Here is a 23,378-nt window from a genome sequence, read left to right as displayed (position 1 = left end):
TTGTTGGTGTGACAAGCCAAAATATGTATAGTGACTTGTAGGTTTGAGGAGGAGATTTCTAAGTTTGCTCTTGAGTTTGATAGCAAACTGAGTGTAACGAATGTCAGTATGACAGATCTGTTCCACTTCTTTGTTGAAGTGTTTGGTGTTAAACGCCATCCATAGCTCCGTCTGAATCATGAAGCTCTTGAGCTTCTTGCGATCCCCATGAAAGGTGTCTGGGAATGCAATCTTGAGTTTGTCCGAGGGGTGAGCCGTTGTCGCGCCACTATATAAGTAGATAGTATTTCATTTGAGCTTCGTGCTCAACTCAATATAGTATTCTTTACAATACTGTAACGTGTTACTTGGAAAGCCTTTGTGTCTAATCCCCTGCCTCCTCTGTCAAGTCAACCTTAGACAACAAACCTTTGTGTCTTCTATCGTTTAGAAGTCAGCGTTACACTTTGAGCACCACTTCCACGAGGTACCGGCTTACACACAAAGCAACATGGCAGACGATACTGGATCAAATGTCAGATCAAAGGGGAAGGTTGCTACTGAACCTACCAACTGTAAGGAACTGTACAGGTTCTAACAGTTCCATCCTAAGGAACTGTAGGAACTGTAGGAACTGTACAAGTTCCAACAGTCTTCACAGTTCCATCCTAAGTTCCACCCTAAGGAACTGTAGGAACTGTAGGAACTGTAGAAGTTCCAACAGTTCTCACAGTTCCATCCTGCAGGGTGACGTGGGGTCCTGTAGCGTGACCTACTCAGCTAATAGCTCTGCCGATAGCCATAACACAGACGAGACCTCTGTTGTGCTAAACCATCGACGGGGTGGCTATCGGATTTGGTGGACAGCAGATGAAGCATTTGTACGGAGTTGTATTTGCGGGAGGTGGAAAGGATACTCAGAGTTTATGTTTTGGGGATGTTTTACCTACGACAAAAAAGGGCTATGTGACTGTTGGATTCCGGAAACGAAGCAAGAGAAGAGGACGCAGAAATTGAAATTGCCATAATGAATGAAGAGTTAGAGCCAATTCTACGTGAGGAATGGGAACTTGCAAATGGAATAAAAGATGTTGGTAGTCTTGGTATGCTAAAGGCAAAATGACCTCCTGAGATGATTTCTCCAAATCTGAAGTAGCTGCTATCTCCAGGACAGGTTGGAAAGGTTTAACCCATATCAGAGATGATATATTATAGACGTCACAACTTCTCTCTAGCAGACTGGGCTGATCGCCCAGCAGCTTTTGAGCACACATTCCGGCAGGTAAGTCTTCTCTTTTTACTATTTACTTTATACTAACTTCTATATACATCTAGGTTTACAATTGCTGAGGCTGAGCGCCTTGTCCCACTGCTCTGCCTTGAGACAGTCAGCTTCCGCCGCCGCGTTCGCCCATCGCCGCTAACAGCCTTCCTTGTGGTCGCCGCCTGTCTTGCCTTCCCTGGCAGGTGGGAGACTCTCTCCTCTGTGCTGGGCAGGTCAAAGACCTGGCTTAGCACAATCTTTGTTGATGTGACGACCTTTCTGGCCGCGGAGTTTGGAGACCTGCTGCGCTGGCATTCGCAGCTTACGCCTGAGCTGTCATACTGACATTCGTTGCACTCAGTTTGCTATCAAACTCAAGAGCAAACTTAGAAATCTCCTCCTCAAACCTACAAGTCACCATACATATCTTGGCTTATCACACCAACAACAGAAGCAATACTACTCAACGATTGCTGCAAACTCTTCTACTACATCTGTTTATGCTACATACATCACGGCATATCATTTGAACACTCATTGAACAAGTTATTAAGAAAATCTCCTCCTTAAGGGGGTGGGCCAATACTACCACATGGCATATCTCTACCAACTAGAGGCCTAGGAACATGAACGATAGCTCTAGAAGCTTCTACAACCCTCTATGATTCACGTCATCGCTCCTTAGTTACCCACAAGATTGGTTAAGTTATGACATAATTTATCTATAGGTACTCTGACCTTGGACCTCCTTTTCACTTCCTATAGGCTAGGAACCCAAGAGATGGTTCTATGGGATTCTCTTACGTTCACTACATGATTAGCAAGCTAGTTGTGGGTCGCACTTGATTTCTAATACATTTACCAAGCCTGGTTAGTCATGGAAAGTCATGGAAAATGAGAGAACTACACTCCTTTGGCATAAATAGGATTGCCCTTTCCTTAAGAAAGGGCAAGCAGACAATACAGTAAATCGACTAGCACATACTTCTACGTCTTTTCCAAGCTTCCAAGCATTGATCTTGTTATTCTCTGTTTTTTGAAAAGTCAGTGAGGTGCTAACCTCTGACTTACCCCTGAGTTCTCAGACTCAACATTTGTTGCAACTTGTCTAAACCACTTCACCACATCATACACCTAATTGCTGCGTTGTGGAATAGTCTAAGCTACAACCCTTTGGCTCTGTTTCCTAAGACAGTGTGTTGTCTTAGTAAATTCATCCCTTCCTTGGGTGGCTAGATTCTCATATCTGGTGCACCCACCATTACACCTTGCCTGCTTCAAGCTTCAACTATTTCTATAGCAGCACTTCGATACTACAATGGAGGACAACCAAGCTCCTACAACTACTGCTGAACAGCAGATGCAACAACTGTTTGCCTTTATACAAACTATAGCAAACAAACTTGAGAATTTGGAAAACACCTTTCAAGCCAACACTTCAGCAACACAATCTTCAACTCAGACACATCATACAGAGCTTCCCACAGCTCCTCTGGCTATTTCGAGTACCCCAGGTGCACTTCCTAAAGTGCAAACACCAGATTTATACCATGGAGACAGGAGGAAGTTGAAGGGATTCCTTATGCAACTGGACATCTACTTCACCCTCAGGCCTCATCAGTTCACCTCAGACATTCAGAAGATCTATTTTGCTGCCAGCTACCTCCGTGGATCTGCATTCAACTTCTTTGAGCCATATCTTAGAAGACTTAGTGGCAACAACCAAAATACCACTACACCTTTGATTACCTCTTATGACCAGTTTCAAGAGGAACTTACCAGGACCTTTGGAGACATCAACGAAACTGCTACAGCAGAAAGAGAGCTACAGAAGCTATGTCAAAAGACCTCTGCTGCTCAGTATACAACAGAATTTAGGAGAATCACTTCTCACTTGACTTGGAATGAAGAAGCCTTAGTCTTCACTTACTACCAAGGGCTCAAGAGCTCTATTAAGGATGAACTCAGCAAAGAAGAACGCCCTACAACACTTCAAACGCTTATAGAGAAAGCTGTCAGACTTGATGATAGGCTTTTTGAAAGAAGAAAGGAGAAGAACCAAGACTGGCATCCAACAAGAAATTTCAACAATTACACCTCTACACCAACTGCTAAGGACTCAGCACCTGAACCTATGGACTTAGACGCCTCTATAAAGAGATCTATAGCAAGTCCAGCACCTCAGCCTACAGGATACCCTCAAAAACTAAAAAGGGGTAAACTTACCCATCAAGAAAGAAAACACAGAATGGACAACAACCTTTGTTTATACTGTGGCAAAGGGGGACACAGAATTCAGGAGTGCTATTCAGCACGGGGGAGTGCTGATTCAAAACATATAGCAGCCTCAGACACAGTCACAACTGCTATTCCTGAAAAACTTGAAAAATCCCTAGCAGGCACAACTTCAACTGAGACTATAACTTCTCCCCTAGACAACAAAGATGTGTCGATGGTGCTTTCTCAGAGTCTCACACACCTGTTAATCCCTATTCAACTCCATTTCAAACAACAGGTGTTGTCTACAAGGGCTATGATAGACTCAGGGGCAACAGGCAACTTTATATCTCAAGACCTCATCTTGACACACCAGTTACCTACAATTCCCAAACGCACTCCAGAGTTGCTCCGAGTCATTGATGGAACTCCTATCAGTTCAGGTTCCATTACCTGCAACACCCCAGTACTCAAACTTGAGATTCCCCTAGGAAAATCAACATTTTCAGACACCATCTCTTTAGATGTTATACCAATGAAGTACCCAGTTATCCTAGGTCTTCCATGGCTTCAAAGGCATGATCCAACTATCAATTGGAAGCATTTATCGCTTGGGTTTAGCTCAAATCCTGAGCTCAATACTGAAAAACCCTTCAAGCCTCAGTTACCCCTATTCAGGTCCAAGACTCAAACTTGTCCCAGATCAAGGATTTTGACCAAACTATGGACGATATATCATCTCTGATATGGGTTAAACCTTTCCAACCTGTCCTGGAGATAGCAGCTACTTCAGATTTGGAGAAATCATCTCAGGAGGTCATTTTGCCTTTAGCATACCAAGACTACCAACATCTTTTTGACAAGGCAAAGGCATCAATTCTGCCAAAGCACCAGCCTTATGACCATGAGATACCACTCGCAGAAGGCTCAATGCCTCCCTACGGCCCTATCTACTCTCTATCTGAATTAGAGCTGAAAACTCTCAGAGAATACCTAGATGAGAACCTTAGTTCTGGCTTTATCAGACCTTCTTCCTCACCAGCAGGAGCTCCCATTCTCTTTGTCAAGAAGAAAGATGGCTCCTTGCGTCTCTGTGTTGATTATAGGGGCCTTAATGCAGTCACTGTTAAAAACAGATATGCTTTACCCCTTATCCCTGAGCTCATAGATAGGCTCTCTTCAGCAAGGATCTTTACCAAGTTAGATCTCAGGGGAGCTTATAACCTGATACGCATCAAGGAAGGTGATGAGTGGAAGACAGCATTCAGAACACGCTATGGTCATTTTGAATACCAGGTAATGCCTTTTGGGCTTGCCAATGCACCTGCTTCTTTCCAAGCTCTCATGAATGATATTCTAAGACCTTACTTGGATATCTTTGTTGTTGTCTACTTAGACAACATTCTTATATACTCTTTAGACACTCAAGAGCATGTTCTACATGTTAGACAAGTCTTAGAGAAGCTATCTCAAGCACAACTCTTTTGCAAACTTGAGAAATGTCTTTTCCATATGTCTCAAGTTGATTTCTTGGGACATAGAATTTCAACAGAAGGCATTCAGATGGACCCTGAAAAGACAAAAGCAGTACAAACGTGGCCTATTCCTTCCAGCATTAAAGAGGTTCAGTCTTTCCTTGGGTTTGCCAACTATTACAGGAGGTTTATACCAAGATATACATCCTTGGCTTTACCCCTTACTCAATTACTCCACAAGGACACTTTGTATCACTGGGATAAGACACAGCAAGATGCTTTCAATGCTCTTAAAGGAGAATTTAAAGAAGGGAAAATGTTACTACACTTTAACCCCTTGAAACCTACCACTCTTGAGACAGATGCCTCAGATTTTGCTATTTCTGGAATCTTATACCAAGCTCCAAAAGACAAACAAGAAGAGCTACAGCCTGTGGCATTTTACTCAAGAAAGCTATCAGCAGCTGAACAAAACTATCCCATTACAGACAAGGAACTGCTTGCCATAGTATGTTCTCTAAAGCATTGGAGATGCTACCTTGAAGGGGCAAACTATCCTATCACTATTTACAGTGACCATTCAAATCTCTTGACCTTTACAACCACTAAACAGCTCAATCGACGACAAGCAAGGTGGTCTGAACAACTAGGAGGTTTTGACTTTGTTATAAAACATGTCTCAGGGGCCAAGAATCAAAGAGCAGATCTCCTCTCAAGAAGACATGACTACCAAGATTCTGCTAAAACTAGCAATACAAAGGCTCTGCTAGACTCAGCAAAGCTTATAGCAGCATCTTTAAGCAACCCTAGTACTACAGAGGACTTAGGGGTAAACTTATCCCCTCAAGACCAAGTTGCCCCCATTACCTCTTCTCAGGAACCAGAGACCTTTAAAGTCTATACACCCTCAGCAACACTTCTTAAAGCATTCAAAGATGCTTACAACCATGATCCCTTTGCGAAAAGAACTTTGGAATACCTCCAGAAGAAAGGTTCCTCTCTTGAGAAAGTTGGACTACAGAATTTCTCAAAAAATCAGCATGGACTTCTCTTATTCAAGAACTATATCTATGTCCCAAGGGATAAACGATTACAGCTACACCTCCTACAGCAGTTCCATGATGCTCCAGCTGCAGGGCACTGTGGCTTTGCAAAAACTTATGAACTTCTAACAAGAAAGTTCTACTGGCCTAGTCTAAGGACTACTCTTCAAGACTATATATCTTCTTGCACTACTTGCAACTTGAACAAACCTACACGGCAAAAGCCCTATGGCCTCTTGCAGCCTCTACCTATACCAGAACGCCCATGGGACTCCATATCCATTGACTTTATAGTCAAGTTGCCTCCTTCTATCCCAAAAGGGGGTGCTACCCCTTATGACTCTATCCTTGTGGTGGTAGAAAGGCTCACAAAAATGGCACACTTTGAGCCTTGCAATGAGACTATCACAGCTTCTGAACTTGCGTGGCTATTCCTCAAGGTGGTCTTTAAATATCATGGAATTCCTGGACACTGGATCTCAGATAGGGGAGCAGTTTTCACTTCAAACTTTTTTAAGGAGTTCTCTAAACTCTTAAACATGGAACAACGCTTCTCTACAGCTTATCACCTTCAAACAGATGGCCAGACAGAGAGAGTCAACTCTGTACTTGAACAATATCTAAGAATTTATACAAACTATGCTCAAGACAACTGGGCAGATCTTCTCCATCTTGCAGAATTTGCTTACAACAACACAGTCTCTAACACCACAAAAGAGACACCTTTCTATGCAAACTCTGGTTATCACCCTAGGTTTGAAGTGGCAGAACTGAATTGTCCTGAAAATTTCAAAAACCCTTCTGCTACTGAAAGAATCATCTACCTTAAGGGCCTCCAGGACTATCTCAAGGTTCAAATACAGCGTGCACAAGACGAGCAGGCTCAGGCCTTTAACAGGGGGGTGGTTGCACCACAATTCAAAGTTGGTGATCAAGACTTTTTGTCTAGAAGACATATCACAACTACTAGACCTTCAGACAAACTTGATACTAAAAGACTTGGACCTTTTAAGATCACAAGGACGATTGGCAAGAATGCTTTCGAGCTTGCATTACCACCTACTTGGACTATCCATAATGTCTTCCATGCATCTCTCTTGTCTAAGGCACAAGAAAGTTCCTTAAGACCACTTCAGTCTCCTCCACCTCCTGTTCTGATCTTGGATCAACCAGAATATGAAGTAGAGTCTATCCTTGACAAAAAGACACTTAGAGGTCAGGACTACTTCCTCGTTAAGTGGAAAGGCTATCCTACAAGTGACAACACTTGGGAGCCTAAGAGAAATCTAAAAAATGCATCTAAGCTCATTCTAGAATTTCTTTCTAAGAAAGCCACCTGGCTAAAGGGCAAGCAGACAGCCAACAAACGTCCTTAAAAGGGGGATCATGTCATACTGACATTTGTTGCACTCAGTTTGCTATCAAACTCAAGAGCAAACTTAGAAATCTCCTCCTCAAACCTACAAGTCACCATACATATCTTGGCTTATCACACCAACAACAGAAGCAATACTACTCAATGATTGCTGCAAACTCTTCTACTACATCTGTTTATGCTACATACATCACAGCATATTATTTGGACACTCATTGAACAAGTTATTAAGAATATCTCCTCCTTAAGGGGGTGGGCCAATACTACCACATGGCATATCTCTACCAACTAGAGGCCTAGGAACATGAACGATAGCTCTAGAAGCTTCTACAACCCTCTATGATTCATTACACGTCATCGCTCCTTAGTTACCCACAAGATTGGTTAAGTTATGACATAATTTGTCTATAGGTACTCTGACCTTGGACCTCCTTTTCACTTCCTATAGGCTAGGAACCCAAGAGATGGTTCTATGGGATTCTCTTACGTTCACTACATGATTAGCAAGCTAGTTGTGGGTCGCACTTGATTTCTAATACATTTACCAAGCCTGGTTAGTCATGGAAAGTCATGGAAAATGAGAGAACTACACTCCTTTGGCATAAATAGGATTGCCCTTTCCTTAAGAAAGGGCAAGCAGGCAATACAGTAAATCGACTATCACATACTTCCCCGTCTTTTACAAGCTTCCAAGCATTCATCTTGTTACTCCTTCTTTCTGAAAAGTCAGTGAGGTGTTAACCTCTGACTTACCCCTGAGTTCTCAGACTCAACATTTGTTGCAACTTGTCTGAACAACTTCACTACATCACACACCTGATTGCTGCGTTGTGGAATAGTCTAAGCTACAACCCTTTGGCTCTGTTTCCTAAGACAGTGTGTTGTCTTAGTAAAATCATCCCTTCCTTGGGTGGCTAGATTCTCACATCTGGTGCACCCACCATTACACGGATGCTGAGAAGGTCATCGCCTCCGTGGAGGAAAAGCTTCCTGCCCGACCTGAACCCGAGACCCCCGTGCGCATGAAGACTCCCCGTGCTCCTTCTGTCGCTGGATCGTCCCGCTTTGAGACTCCTGTGCGACACAACTTCCTTCGTGTGGGCACACCCACGCAACAGGCCCGCGCCACCTCTGTGGTGCCTGTGATCGCTGCACCGGTCCACAGCCCCTTCCGTCGCCACGCGAAGGCCTCACTGCCGATGTGTTTACACTGCTCTAAGCGCGTATATACCTCTCGTCTGGGCTTGAATTGTACTCGCCCTAATGTTATGACACGCTGCTCTTATTGCTCGGAGGGCCATGCTCATTGTCTGTCAGTAAGACCCGCAACACCTTCGCTGACCCTTTGCGACGACTCTTTCTGACTCTGTTTCTAGGTCCCCAAATTCGCCATTCGTCGCCTGAACCGCCTACTCGAGGCCCACGCGAAGTTTACGGCCGCTCACGACCTCGTCGACGAAGAGGGCCAGTGCAACATGAAGCTCGTTGACGCCGGCTCTGTGGTTGAGGAGGAGGCGGAGGTGGAGAGTGGTGGGGATGGGGACGATGGCGCAGGTGAGGGTGGCGCCGCCGCCTAATACCTGTGGTTGCCGCGCGTGTGTAACGCTGACTTCTAAACGATAGAAGACACAGAGGTTCTCTTGCGTAAAGGTTTACTTATCAGAGGAGGCAGGGGATCAGACACAAAGGCTTCAAGTAACACGTTACTAGTATATAACAAATACTGTATTGAGTTGAGCACGAAGCTCCTATCTAAGGAAATACTATCTACTTATATAGTGGCATCGTGCCTAGTGGACTCTTGGGAACTCACTCGAGTCCTCGGAGTCCTGGACTCTTAGGACTCTTCTCATCATCCTGCGAGTCCATCACGTGCCTAGTGGACTCCTGGGAACTCACTCGAGTCCTCGGAGTCCTGGACTCTTAGGACTCTTCTCATCATCCTGCGAGTCCGTCACGTGATACTTTCGGAACTACTATTCCCCGCTTCCCCTCCAGGTACCAGGGCCGGTCTCATGCGACCTCCCTCCTTCCTGTCCTGTAGTTGGCCAGCCTTCTTGTTCCGTCGTAACACTCGCTCCCTTCCCCTGGGCATTCGTCTCGAATCCTATAAGTACGTCCATGCCCCCGGGACTCTGCTGCTCCTCAGCGAGTCCTTCAACATGCAACATGCCTACTGACACTGCCCGCAAACTCCAGGAACGCAACGATCTTGTCCGTCGAATAAAGAACCACGGATACGAACTACCCGAAATGGATTCTTGCTCGAACTGCGTGAGGCGAAACATTACTTGCGTGTCGTCTCCAAATGATTCACGGCGGTGCGCCGAGTGCGTTCGTCGCAACTTGAAAGAAAAGTGTGACTGTATGGGTCCTGAGCATCCCGACTGGGTGAAGCTCGAACGGGAGGAGGATCGCCTGGATCGCGAAGAGGAAGAAACCCTTTCGAAGTTACTTCGTCTGCGGAAGCAGAAACGCCTCATCCGGACCCGTGGTAAAGATATGCTCCGGCGAGGTTTGAAAACCCTCGACGAGCTTGATGCGGCAGAGGAGGCCGAACGTGTGGCTGCTGAGAAGCGTGACGCTGTTGAGGCTGAGGAGCAGGCAGTTAGCGCTGCCTCCTCGTCTGTGACCGGGACCCTCGCTTCCTCCGATCCACTGGCCTACTCCCCTGCATCTTGGGATCAATGGCTGACGGATGGCGGCGTCGATATTCCTCCAGCAGTTCTTTGCTGATGTTCCTTGTTGGTTCCCACGAATTATCCGTAGGTTCGTAATTTTCCCATTTTATCAAAAACTCTTCTCGACGTCCTACTAACCTTCTGTCTAGGATCGCTTCGACCTCATATTCGATTATCTCATTCTCGGGTTGGAGTTCGGTGTCGGTCGCAATTGGGGTATTTCCTCTTGCTGGTTCCAGTAGTGAGACATGAAATACCGGGTGTAGTCTAGACTTCCTGGGTAGCTGCAGTCTGTAATTAACTGAGCTGACTTTGTTCAATATTTTGAATGGTCCCAATTTCTTGAAGTCCAACTTTGTGCTTGGTCGTTTCGTTTTGATATGTTTCCGGAGTAGGTATACTTTATCCCCCTCCTTGAAGGCAGGTTCCATACTGCGCTTCTTGTTTGCGTATGCGGCGGATCGTTCATTTAAGAATTGGATGTCCGTCGCAAGTTGTTCGTGGAACGATTTCAGTTGTTCCACCACGATCAGGGCTTGTTCAGCTCGTGATTCATCTGGTCTTGGTTGCCTATATGCTTCTGGCTGGTAGCCGTAATTGGCAAAGAACGGTGAGACTTTCGTTGCTTCTGTCATCGCGCTGTTATATGCAAACTGTGCGATGGGTAAGATCTGAACCCAGTTATCCTGTTGATGATTGACATAGCTTCGCAGGTACTGTTCAAGGGTCTGATTTAATCTTTCTGTTTGGCCGTCTGTCTGGGGATGAAAAGCTGTTGATAGCTTATGGTTTGTTCCCAGTAGCGCCATCAATGATTTCCAGAATTTCGAAGTAAAGAGCTTGTCTCTATCTGAGATGATTTCTTCTGGCATCCCATGATCGGCTAATATGACTCGAATGAAGGTATATGCGAGCGCCTCGGCGTCGCTAGCTTCTAGATATGGTATAAACTTCCCATATTTCGTGAGTCTTTCCGTGATGACGAGGATAGAGTCGTATTCTATTCCTGTTAACGGGTCCTTGGAGGGTGGAAGCTTGACGATGAAGTCCAAAGCTATTGATTTCCACGCTCCTTTTGGTACTGGTGTCGATTTGAGTTGTCCGTATGGCAGATGCCTATTGGATTTTGACTTGCTGCAAATGTCGCACTCTCTTACCACTGTCTCTACCTGCTTCCTCATACCTGGGAAGTAGTAGTGTCGGGTGATTCGTTCGAAGGTTCGCGTTACTCCCTGATGACCGTGTGCTGGTAACGAGTGTTGTTCTTGCACCAGCGGGCGTCTCATTTGACTTGGGACATACACTAACCCTTTGTATCGAATCAATCCTTGTTCGTCGATGGTGAAGTCGCCTTCGACTTTGGACAAGACTCGCTTGGCGCATTCGTCTGTTGCGTAAGCTTTCTTGAGTCTTTCCTCGAGTTCTGTATCTTCGATGACTGAGATCGTCGCTAGTAACTCGTTGTACTGTATTCCTGCATCTGTTTTCTTCAGAATTGCTCTAGGTCTTTCTTCCTTTGGGCCGGCGTAGTCGGTCCGTCTGCTGAGAGCATCTGCTCTTGCATTCTCGGAGCCCTTGCGATAGGTTATCGTGAAGTTGTAGGCTGCGAGGGTTTCTGCCCAGCGGACTTGTCTGCGGTTTAAAACCTTGGTCGTGGTGAAATATATGAGGTTCTTGTGATCCGTCCATACCTGCACAGGGTAGGTGGATCCCTCAAGATATACTCGCCACTGCTCAAAGGCAACGACAATAGCCAGTAGCTCCTTGTCGTGGATGTCGTAATTGAGTTCCGCGGGTGACAGTTTCCTAGAGTAGTACGCGATTGGTTTGAACTTACCGTTCTCGTCTGGTTGATTCAGACATGCTCCAATTGCGAAGTCAGAAGAGTCCGTTTCGAGGATGATCTTCTTTGCAGGGTCAAATGTAGCAAGGATAGGTGCTTCCGTGAACTTCGTCTTAAGTTCCTGGAAAGCAGCCTCTGCCTTGTCCGTCCATTTGAATTCGAGATCCTTTCTGGTAAGCTCTGTGAGTGGTTGAGCTACCTTGGAATATCCTGAGATGAATCTTCGATAGAAGTTGGCGAAGCCTAGGAAGGCTTGCACTTCCTTGACCGTGGTCGGTGTTGGCCATTCCAACACTGCCGTTACTTTTGCTTGGTCCATCTTGATGCCGTGCGTTCCAATAATGTAACCCAAGAATTCGACTTGGTTTTTATGGAACTCGCACTTCTCTGGTTTGAGGAGTAAGCTGTACTCCTTTAGTTTCTTCAGGACGAGTTTGACATGCTTGACATGCTCCTCCTTGGTTGCTGAATACACCAGGACGTCGTCTAGGTAGACGATGGTAAAGATGTCTAAGTATTCGTGCAAAGCATCATTCATCAGTCGTTGCATAGATGCGGGTGCGTTTGTTAGCCCAAAGGGCATGACTTGATACTCGAATAGGCCATAGCGGGTGCGGAATGCTGTTTTCCACTCTTCCCCAGCCTTGATTCGGATCAGGTTGTATGCTCCTCGCAGATCTAGCTTACTGAAGATCTTTGCTCCTTGAAATCTATCGTGTAGTTCGTTGATTAACGGCAGGGCATACCTGTCCTTGATTGTGATGTTGTTCAACGCTCGATAGTCCACACATAACCGTAGGGAGCCGTCTTTCTTTGGTACGAAAAGCACCGGACTTCCTGCGGGTGATGTGGATGGTTTGATGAATCCTTTTGCTAGGTTATCATCAATGTACTCCTTAAGTACCTTCAGCTCCTTTTCCGATAGCTGATATATTGGTCCGAACGGTGGACTCTTGTCTTTCTCCAAAGGTATCTCGTGATCCCATGGTTGGTGCTTAGGAAGCGCCTCGTTCTTAGGGCCTTCCTGGAATAATCGCTCGTATTCCTTGTACTCCACCGGTATACTCGTCGGTGAGGATGCCTGGGCTAGGTCATCGAGCTCGGAGGTTGCACATAACTCCTTCCGGCCCTGGGAGGGTTTCTCCCGTTGTCGCGTGTCCGTCCGTTGTTCACACGCGCACTGGCTCATCACAACTTTCTCGTTCCACCAGTCAATCTGGGGGTTGTGTTTCTTGAGCCATGGCACACCAAGGATGCACGCATGGTTGTCCATGTGCACGATGTCAAACTGAATCGTTTCCTTGTGCCCGTGTAGCATGACCATTTCCAATGGGACCGTTTCGTGGGTCACCATTCCTTCATTAGTCGAGATGGGCTCTCCATCTACGACCATTAACGGGTATGGTTCGGTTTTCAATTGCGTCTTGAAACCTTGCGTGTCTGCTACTTTCTTTGTCATAAAGTTGCCCGTTGCTCCTGAGTCAATCATTGCTCGGAGGTGTCGCTGTTGTATCTTAGCGACCACATATAGTTGCATGCTGCCCGTCGTGGCGCATAGCTGGTCTGTACTAGGCCTCTTCGTGTCGCTCGCCGGTGGCCTACCGTCGAGGACTCCTAGTTTTTTGACTCGTCCGAGGAAGGATAGTATTCATCCGCTTCCAATGGTGGTCCTTGGGGAGATCGTTTCCCTCGCTCTTCTGCTTCATCTAGCAGATGTGGGTATTTCTCGTATACCTGTTCGCTTTTGATAGGCAAGTCCCCTTCAGACTGGCTTCGCCTGAGGGCGTGAACTTGCTCTGCGTCTCTGAAGTGTATCCTGGGTGAGGATCGGGGAAACAACTGATTCTGGTGTTTCTTTTTCCAGTGGAGCTTGCAATCATCTTCGCTGCAATACTCCCAGTAGACATATGCGTGCCAGGGATGATCAGTCTCTGTTGCGTCTGTCGTTGATAGTTCCCGCTGTCCTCTCACCCATGCACTATCTTCCCTCGGAGGCGTGGAGAACGTGTCTAGTTGCTCCATGGCTCTCCTTTCGATGCGTGGAGTGGGTCTCGCATTTTCCCGTCGGAGCATATCTCTGGCTTTCTCGTCGTACTTCTTCAGGGCTCTCCTGCGGTCCTGGTAGTAAAGTTCGACGCTTTTCATATACTTCAGTTTAGCCATATGCTCGACATCCTTCTCCAGTTCTTCCGCTTCTTGGGCTTCCAACTTAGCTACGTCTTGGGACGTGCCAAGCAGCCTGCGGGTATTCGTTAGTTGGTCGTAGTATCTCCAGAGGTCATCCTTGCAGTCGTCCACCTTGCACTTTAACGGAAGTTCCTGTAACAGGTTCCCGTAGAGGTCTTTAAGCATGGGGATTTTCCTCTGGCCATTGGGCTTGTCTCGTTCGGCCCTAATCTTCGCGTGGGCGTGTTTTGCCATGCGTCTTACTACGTTCTTGCACCGTGGATTCATTGGTTCCGTAGGTGCGAGTTCATCGAAGGTCTCCTGTTCCGAGACGGTGAACGATTCCGCCTCCGACCCTTCATCTGAGCTCTCGTCTTCTGGGGTGCTTTCGCCGTTTATTCCCCAGTCCTGTTTGCTCACAAACGTTGCGTTCAACTGTCCCGTCCAGGTGGCATTGAGTTGTTTGCCGACTTTGCGTCCGCCGTTCCCTTTCTTTGGTTGTCTGCAGTCTCGGGCCATGTGGCCTGGCTTGTCGCAGTTAAAACAGAGTCGTTCCTTGAATTGTCTGTCTTTCTTAGGGTCACGGGGTCGTCCAGGTTTGAACGTGGCATCGAGTTCCATTGGGTCCGACCAACGGTTGTCTCGCGGGTGTTGATCCCGTCGTCTGCCCTCGTTTCCCCGGTAGGGGTAACTTTTCTTGGGCTTGTCATAGGTCCGACGTTCCTTCTGGAATTCGTATAGTCGATTGTCGATTCGGACCGTATGTTCGATTAGCGCTACCATGTCCGTTGGTTGTTGTTCCAAACGGGCAAGTTCCATACGTATATGGCTCTTCAGCCCACGTCGGTAGTGGCTGATGAGTGCGCTGGCATCCCATCCTGTCTGATTGCCGTATCTCTGGAATTCTGTGGAGTACGTGAGGGCGCTGCCAGTCTGCTTAAGTGCAAACAGATGGTCTTCCGCGGTCTTAATCTCATCGATGTCTCCGAACATGCGTCGGATTTCCTTACAGAATCCTTTCCAGCTGCCAAACATAGTCTGCGTAGTTGTCATGCTTCCATTGGTACTTTCATATTTGAAATAGTCCTTGAGGAATGGTTCGATCCATCGCAGGGCTTCCCCCCTAAGGTAGGACGCAGTCCACAGGGCATAGCTCTCCTGGGTGGGAAACTTCTCGTCATTGAAGTGCTGGTACAGTTCGACCTGTAGCAAAAACACCTCAAGTTCCTTTCGGTTGCCGGAGTAAGTGTCGGGCAACTTGACGCGTAGAGTTTCCTTGAGTTCGTTGACGGTGGGTGCATCGGGCATCTCTTCATTCTCAGGCTTAGACCTCTGAGACGAAGTTGGCGTGGTGGGGGTTTTCCCCTTCGAACTGACGACAGACATGTTGCTTTGTGTGTAAGCCGGTACCTCGTAGAAGTGGTGCTCAAAGTGTAACGCTGACTTCTAAACGATAGAAGACACAGAGGTTCTCTTGCGTAAAGGTTTACTTATCAGAGGAGGCAGGGGATCAGACACAAAGGCTTCAAGTAACACGTTACTAGTATATAACAAATACTGTATTGAGTTGAGCACGAAGCTCCTATCTAAGGAAATACTATCTACTTATATAGTGGCGTCGTGCCTAGTGGACTCTTGGGAACTCACTCGAGTCCTCGGAGTCCTGGACTCTTAGGACTCTTCTCATCATCCTGCGAGTCCATCACGTGCCTAGTGGACTCCTGGGAACTCACTCGAGTCCTCGGAGTCCTGGACTCTTAGGACTCTTCTCATCATCCTGCGAGTCCGTCACGTGATACTTTCGGAACTACTATTCCCCGCTGCCCCTCCAGGTACCAGGGCCGGTCTCATGCGACCTCCCTCCTTCCTGTCCTGTAGTTGGCCAGCCTTCTTGTTCCGTCGTAACAGCGTGCCCTCGGCCGCGCTTGCGCCACCTTAGATAGTTGAGCTCTGGCTCCAGAATAGCGAATTGATGCCCTATGTGGCTTTTCTACTCTTGTGTTTACTGTCCGTGACCTATGCGTGAGCTTACTGCCTCTTGTGGTATGGTTCTAGCAATGACACGTGGAAGGTTGGGTGAATCCCCATGTCCCATGGTAACTCAAGCCTATAGGCCTGCTTTCCAATGATCTCTACGATCTTGAAGGGCCCTACGAACTGTTCCGCGAGCTTTCTGTTTGGCCTCCGCAGCTTGATGTTCTTTGTGGAAAGGAGGACTTGGTCCCCCATGCTATATTCCTTTGGCTTCCTTTTGAGATTATAGTGCTTCGTCTGCGACTGCGTCGCTCGGAGCCAATGGTGCACCAGCACTTCCCTTTCCTCCTGGAGCTTCTGTATTCTTTCAAACGGCTCGAGTGCATCCCCCTTTTGAGGGGCGTCCGCGACACTCACGTCTGGCATACGAGGATCAAATCCTTTTAATGCCCGGAAAGGTGTTGTTTGAATTGTTGAATGGAAGGAGTTATTATATGAGAACTGGGCGATGGGTAGGAGTACTACCCACTCGTCCTGGGAGCTTGTGCAATACGACCGAAGGTAGTGTTCGATTGTTTGATTCTGGCGCTCAGTTTGTCCATCCGTCTGCGGGTGGAAAGCGGTGCTCAAACGCTGGCGAATCTTTAAGAAATAACAGAGGCAAGACCAGTAGCTACTTGTGAATACAGATCCCCTATCGGAGACAATTCCCTTTGGAATCCCGAACTCTGTGATAACGTAGCGGAGGATAAGCGTTGCCAAATCATTGGCATTCACCGTCTTATTCGTTGCGATATATAAGGCGTACTTTGTGTATCGATCCACAACTACAAGTATGGAATCGTACGCCTTCTTCGTCAACGGGTGAAGGCTTGGTGGAAGGCCTTTTATAAAGTCCATGGAGATCTCTTCTCCTGGGCCGTTTGGTTGTGGAAGCGGCTGCAACTCGCCGTACGGGCGGTGACGCTTCACTACCATTTTCTGGCAGATTTGACAGGTCTTAACGTATTCCTTTACGTCCTCCCTCATTTTTGGCCACTTATACTTCCGAGTAAGTAGTTCTGTGGTCTTCGCCACGCCAAAGTGACCTGCTAACGGGTCATCATGATGGATTCGGAGGAGCTCTTCAATGAGGGCTGGGTCTCGAGGAAAGGGGATGATGCCTTCCCTCGAAAGGACTCCGCTTTCCTGATGAAGAGCCCACTCTCTCTCTACGCCTTCCATCCATGGACGCCTCTTTGTCATTCGCAACGCTCAATCCTTCAAGAATGGGTCACCACTTTGGACTTGAACGATGAGCTTGCGAAGATCAAGGGATGGCTCCTCGTACGGTGCTTCTGTAGCTGCCTCTCGCATCACACGACAGCGAGGCAGGAAAGCTTGCGTATCCTCTGCGTGCCCCTCGCGGGGGTGCAGCTTTAACTTGTCCACTTCGTGGAGGATATCTTGGGTTACCGTTCGCTCGCCCGCTTTTGCGAAGACGGCGCGGATTCGAGTACTCTTTTGCGATGCATCGCCCTCGCTGTTCTCTACAGCTTCACTATAACCACGGGCCAACTTTTGCTGGAGCGTGGGTAACAACCCATCAAATGCTTGATGTTGCGTTTCGACGTAGTCCGGTCTGCGACTCGGACCGTCCGCGGGGTTGGTGAGGCCAGGCCTATGTTCAATCTGAAAATCGAAACCTGCTAGGAACTCGATCCAGTGGGCCTGCCGATTATTGATTGATACTTTCTTCATGAAGTAAATCAGATTATTATGATCCGCCCGTACTATAACGGGAAAATTGCTATCTTGACAGTAGTGACGCCAATGCTTAAAGGCCGCGACGATCGCGAGAAGCTCAATATCATGGGTGTCATACCTGATCTCTGCATCCTTCAATTTCCTCGAATAGAAGGCAATGGGGTGCCACCCCCGCTACGTCGGTATATGGCTGCGTAAGAATTCCCGCAATCGCCATTCCTGAGCCGTCGGTCTCCAACCTTATCGGCTGAGCTGGGTCAAAGTGGTGGAGGAGAGGGGCGGACGTGAAAGCATCTTTCAACGTCTGAAAAGCCCCCGCTGCCTCAACGTTCCAGAGGAACGGGCCTACCTTCTTCCCTTTCTCACTCCCCTTAAGGAGTTCTGTGAGCGGTTGCGCAATACGCGAATAGTCCGCGATGAACCTCCGGTAGAAGTTCGCAAAGCCTAAGAAGACCTGTAGGTCTCGGAAGGTTGTTGGCACTGGCCAGTCTGTGATTGTCTCGACCCGCGATAGGTCCATTGAGACCCCCTTCGTAGACACAATGAAGCCTAGAAACTCAACCTCTTTTGTTGAGAATTTGCACTTCTTTAGATTGCAGTAGATCTTAAACTTCCGTAGGCATTCGAGGACAGTGCGGACGTGTTGCGGATGCTCTTCCTTGCGCTTCGAATAGATCAAGACGTCGTCAAGGTAGACAATGCACATCACGTCTACAAGGCCTGCGAGCGCTTCATTGATATACGCCTGGAATGATGCGGGGGCGTTGCACAGCCCAAACGGCATCACTAAATATTCGAACAGGCCGTACCTTGTTCGGAAGGCAGTTTTCCACTCGTCCCCCTTTTGGATTCTCATACGCTGGTACGCATCCTTTGCGTCAAGCTTCGTGAACACTGCGGCCCCGCTTAGGCGGTCGAGTATTTCCGAAATAAGAGGGATTGGGTGTCGATTCTTCACTGTCATGGCGTTAAGCCCTCGATAATCGACACATAGGCGCTTCGAGCCATCTGGCTTTGGGACGAAAAGGATGGGCGCTCCAGCTGGGCTCGTCGAGTGACGGATCCAGCCCCTCTGAAGCGAATCCTCAATGTAACCCCTAAGCGTCGCCAACTCCTTCTCTGAGAGGCTGTAGATTGGTCCCCACGGGGGTTGCTTCCCCTCCTCAATATCTATGGCATGCTCTGCCCTCTTTGAGTATTCTGGGAGCGACACTGCCCCTTCATCATCAAAGACGTCCTCAAAAGATTGGTATTCCCTTGGAACTGTTGGTGTAGGTCGGGGTTCCTGGGGGTCGTCCATCCGGTGTAGCATTGCTACATACACTGGTCCGCCTTTCCCCCGCAGCTCTTCCGCTTCCTCGTTTGAGAGATACTGGATGTTGTCGGTAGGGAATCGCCTTGTCCCTCGCGTCCAATTAATCACTGGGTTTTCGCGGAGAAGCCATGGATACCCTAACATGAGGTCGTATTCCTCCATGGCCGTAGACGCAAAGAGGTGTTCTCTTTCTTGCATCTTGCCCCCATCGTCCTTGATGCGGAGGGTGAGCTGGGACTTCCCGAAGAGAGGTATTTCCTGGCTTCCTACACCCCTTGCTGTGGTGTAGCTTGGTTCCCACACTCCCCCGAGCTCTTTTGCCACTAAGTGGGATATGAGGTTGGCGGTTGTGCCGCTATCAACGAGCGCGCGAAGGGGTCGCCATGCTTCCACTCCTCGTACGTCGACGAGAATCGACAGGCTGTTCTTCCCCTGGGTAACCGCTCCATCCATCGGGATTTGGATAGAGGGCCCTAGTTTTTTGGTTGCAGGATGCCTTTTAGCTGGCTCCCCTGCTGTACCGCTCGGATGCGCTGCGCACCCTCGCCGTTCCTTAAGAAACACTGAGCGGTGCGGTGTCCCTCCTTTCCACAATGGAAACAGAGGTTGTTGTCCCTTCGCCGCTTCTCTTCCTCATCTGAGAGACGCGAGCGCTTCACTCCCGCTCTTTCTCCGCTTCGACTTCCCTGGTGGGGTTGCGAACCCCTCTTGTGAGGATTCTCCCCCCTCTTTTCTTCCTTGTGGTCCTTCTGACCCCCCTTTTCCTGGCCCTTTGGTAGGTTGGCTTGTTCAAACCGGGAGGCAAGCACTATAAGGGCGCTTCGCGTCCGCGGAATCTCAAGATAAGTGATTATCCTCAAGCGTAGATCGGGCCGGAGCTTTGCGAGGAAGTGCTGAACTCGATGTTCTTCACTGTATGCCTTCAACTCCCCCTCTAACGTCTCGAGGTAGGTCGCAAAGGTTTGCGCAGACTGTCCGGGTCGCTGGCGCGCCTCCTCGTATTTGATCGCTGTCGAGAGGCCCCGATTAACTGGATCCTCAACGAGGTCAAGAAGGAACTTCTTGAACCCCTTCCAAGTCTTCTGGAAGTCAGGTTCCTTCTCGTGTCGAAGCCATGCATCTCGAGGTTCGCCCTCGAGCCACATTGCCGCCAAGTCACAGCGGAGCTCGTCTGATTTATTCAGACTTGGCTCTAACCGAAAGCTTAACTCGCAGCTTGTGACGAATTCCGAGTGCTCTCTGACCATTCTTCCCTTGTATGGCGCGATCTGCCGGGGTCTTATGCTCTTCGGCAGTCCCCCGTAAGAGACGGAGCTGGATGATGCGACACTTTGGTCGTCGACGGGGAGGCCTGGCGGTAGAACTTCCGCAACGTCCCCGTCTTCCAACCGCTTCCTTAGCCGCTCAATTCGCTCGGCCGCCTCCTTGAGCTGGAGCTTCGCAAGGAGTTCTTCCTCGATGGCCTGGGCAGTTGCTAGCTGGTCCTCGATCCCTTGCTGACTTTCAGCTTGCGACAGAGACGCTGCTTCGCGACTGCCACTCCCTTCGGTGTCTGCGGTCTGAGTGCGGGTGCGTGGCGGCATGGGTTCGGCTTCTCTTTTGACTTCCCTCACTGGGCTACTCTTCCTAATCGTAGGAATGGTGGAGCGTTCAGAATGTAAAGGACTTCTTGGCGAGTAGGGCAGTGGGAAGTCACGGGAAGGAATATACGTAGAATCCTGGTCTATTGATACGAAGACTGAACGCTGACCTTCCTCCGAAGGTCCGCGTTCCTACTATATAGTTCTACGTGTCCTGTCCGGACCGACATGCCTCCGTCTTGGCACTGAAGGGCACGTGAGTATTGCCCGCACGTGATTCGGTTCGTGACAAATGAGCACTTCTCTGAATATGATAACTTTTGGCTTTGCGATAGCTGGGCTCATAACCTGTTGAAGTGTATGATATCACTTGCAGCGGTAGTATAGGTCATCAAGTTGAGTTGAACAACAGTTCACTGGAATATGTGTGTATTGTTGTTTTGAGTGAAGCTATCTACAGAACTATTTGTGGGTGGTCCGCAACCCGATTCGGTTGGCGAGCCACACGCCCAACCAATCAGTCTGAGCAACCTCCTCCTTCAACAATATTCGCCCGGGAGCGCAACCTTGCCGGGCAGGCGTTTGGTGTACTTGGTGGCAATCCAGTACACCCTTTCATTTCTTATATCTACTGAGCTACGTAAGGGGTGAATAGGCCCCGAAGTTCCGGGCCGCCGTAGTCACGGGACCCAAAAAGCCACACCGTAGGTGGCCGCCCAAGCCGGGCGTCAGGCGGGCACCAGGATCGCCGCCAGCTCCAGTATAGCTGGGCGTAGCTGCGACGTCAGGTTGGTGCCAGGTGAGACCGGGCACCGGTGTCACGATTATTGCAAGGGGCTGTTATTCATGAGGCGATTATGATGATATTGTGGTTCTATGTGTCCCGAAGACCGGCCATAAGAATGGCCTCTCCTAGCACGTGATGTGCTGACTAATGCTAAGTATGAAATTGCCTCACACTCGCCCCCACTGGGTCCCGAATCACCATCTGAATCCTCCGAATAGCTTCAACTGACCACAATCAATGCCTCTCAAACTGTCTATCACCGAAATCCATGCTGAATAACCATGCTCTCGTCCCTCCTGTATCACTCTGTCCCCATCCTTCGGAACACTAGCCATAACTCCAGCCCGTCATTCCCCCATGCCGAGCATCAATCGTAAACGCGCATTTTCTTCAGCCAATTCAGTCATGGCGGCCTCGCGCTTGATGACTTCGTCGGAGATCTCTTGCTGCGCATGGTGAACCACTTCTTGGAGACTTGACTCCAATTCCTCAATCCGTTGATCCTTTGATGATGTAGGTGATTGGCAGGTCAAAACGCAAACTGCATCGAACAATGGTCACTTTACCAGCCGCTGGAACTGCAGCACTGAGGTTGTGTCGTGAGCCTGTGTTTGTTGTTGTTGGTGGTGGATTGGGGTTGTCTGGTGCGCTTCAACTTGATCTAAGACTCAACAATTTCGATTCCCTCACATCCGTTGCACACTTCTCAAGATTACTGATTCCTTCATCTTTTCCTTTCTTTTCTGACACTTGTCTGCTATCACCCGACTGACACTCCTCCATCACCCTCTTGTCCTTCTCACTATTCTCAACATCACGATGGATGTTACTCTGATTCTTCTACATACACCACTCACCCGACATTCCCACCAAACCAGCGGATATCATCCGCTATCATATCTTTGACAACAATACTCTGCGACAAAAAGAAAAGAAAGAAATACATACACCAATGAGGCACCGAAGTGCCTTCACTGCTTGAATGCCCTATGGCTCGTCTTCCGCACTTGCGCACATGGCACACGCTTTTGTTAAATACAGGTGATAATAATATACACATTTGATACCTGCTCACATTTCACCGACCTGGCACTGCGAGGTCTGTCTAGTTGGGACCTGCCCTTCATTCACTGACCTTGCACTGCACGGTCTGTCTAATCTGTCATGGCGTACATGCTCCGTAATCGCACTCGCAATTGTGAACATACTCGCTGAAAACAAACATATTCCATCCTAAGCATACCTGCACGGCAAGCCTGCTCACATACACATCATTCCCCACAAACTGCACTGCAGCTACTCCTTCGACATTTCCTCACCCGACACTTCTCCTATACATTCCCATGATTCCTCACCGAATCCCAGGGCACACTGCACCATGTGGTGCTCACAAATGTTTCAAGTCCAACTGCCGGCCCTGCCAGTAGTTGGGATCATCCTCCATAGCAGTGTCGGCAGGATAATGGACGAAGTCTCCCCACCACGGTGGATCATGCTGTGGCTGGTATTCCTCTGGGGCCTCAACAGGGTCGTGGAATGGAATTCCCATTTCCCGTTGGATGGCAGCACGTCGACGAATCTCCTGATCTGCTAATTTCTGTTTGCGTTGGACTCGGAGCCGATTGTCCTCATTCCGTGCCATTATGTCTTGCCAAGGCTCATCCCGGGTCCCATGTTGTTCGCGAATAACAAACGGTTTCAAGTCATTCACATGGAATTTCCCCTTGATTATTCCAGAATGTATTTCCTGAATAAATGCCGACTTATTTTCGGGTGTCATCTTGGAGATCCTGAAAGGTCCGAGCCATCTTGGTTCGATCTTGTGAGAGTGATTGTTGTCCTGAGCAAGGCGGCGGAGAAGGACGAGATCGCCCTTCTTCATTTTGAGCTTGCGCTCAAGTTCGGATTTCGAAGCCTCCCCTTGTTGCAGTTG

General features: G+C 48.4%; 2 protein-coding genes across 2 annotated transcripts; both read left to right on the top strand.

Annotated features, from left to right (window-relative positions):
• Positions 1-1,006: 1,006 nt before the first annotated feature.
• VC83_06901 (uncharacterized protein) lies at positions 1,007-1,597 on the top strand (the record flags this gene model as incomplete). The annotated part of the gene is made up of 4 exons (XM_024470485.1): positions 1,007-1,082; positions 1,149-1,162; positions 1,218-1,261; positions 1,315-1,597. The coding sequence occupies 4 exons, from the start codon at positions 1,007-1,009 to the stop codon at positions 1,586-1,588; spliced, it is 408 nt and encodes a 135-aa protein (XP_024322248.1). The 3' UTR covers positions 1,589-1,597.
• A 6,778-nt stretch (positions 1,598-8,375) lies between these two features.
• VC83_06900 (uncharacterized protein) lies at positions 8,376-8,930 on the top strand (the record flags this gene model as incomplete). Its single annotated transcript, XM_024470484.1, has 2 exons — positions 8,376-8,669; positions 8,730-8,930. The coding sequence occupies 2 exons, from the start codon at positions 8,376-8,378 to the stop codon at positions 8,928-8,930; spliced, it is 495 nt and encodes a 164-aa protein (XP_024322247.1).
• Positions 8,931-23,378: the final 14,448 nt, after the last annotated feature.

The sequence above is a fragment of the Pseudogymnoascus destructans genome, assembly GCF_001641265.1.
Source record: "Pseudogymnoascus destructans isolate 20631-21 unplaced genomic scaffold scaffold_17, whole genome shotgun sequence".
In the NCBI taxonomy this organism is placed as follows: Eukaryota; Fungi; Ascomycota; class Leotiomycetes; order Thelebolales; family Thelebolaceae; genus Pseudogymnoascus; species Pseudogymnoascus destructans.
This window is presented reverse-complemented; position numbering and strand designations above follow the sequence as displayed.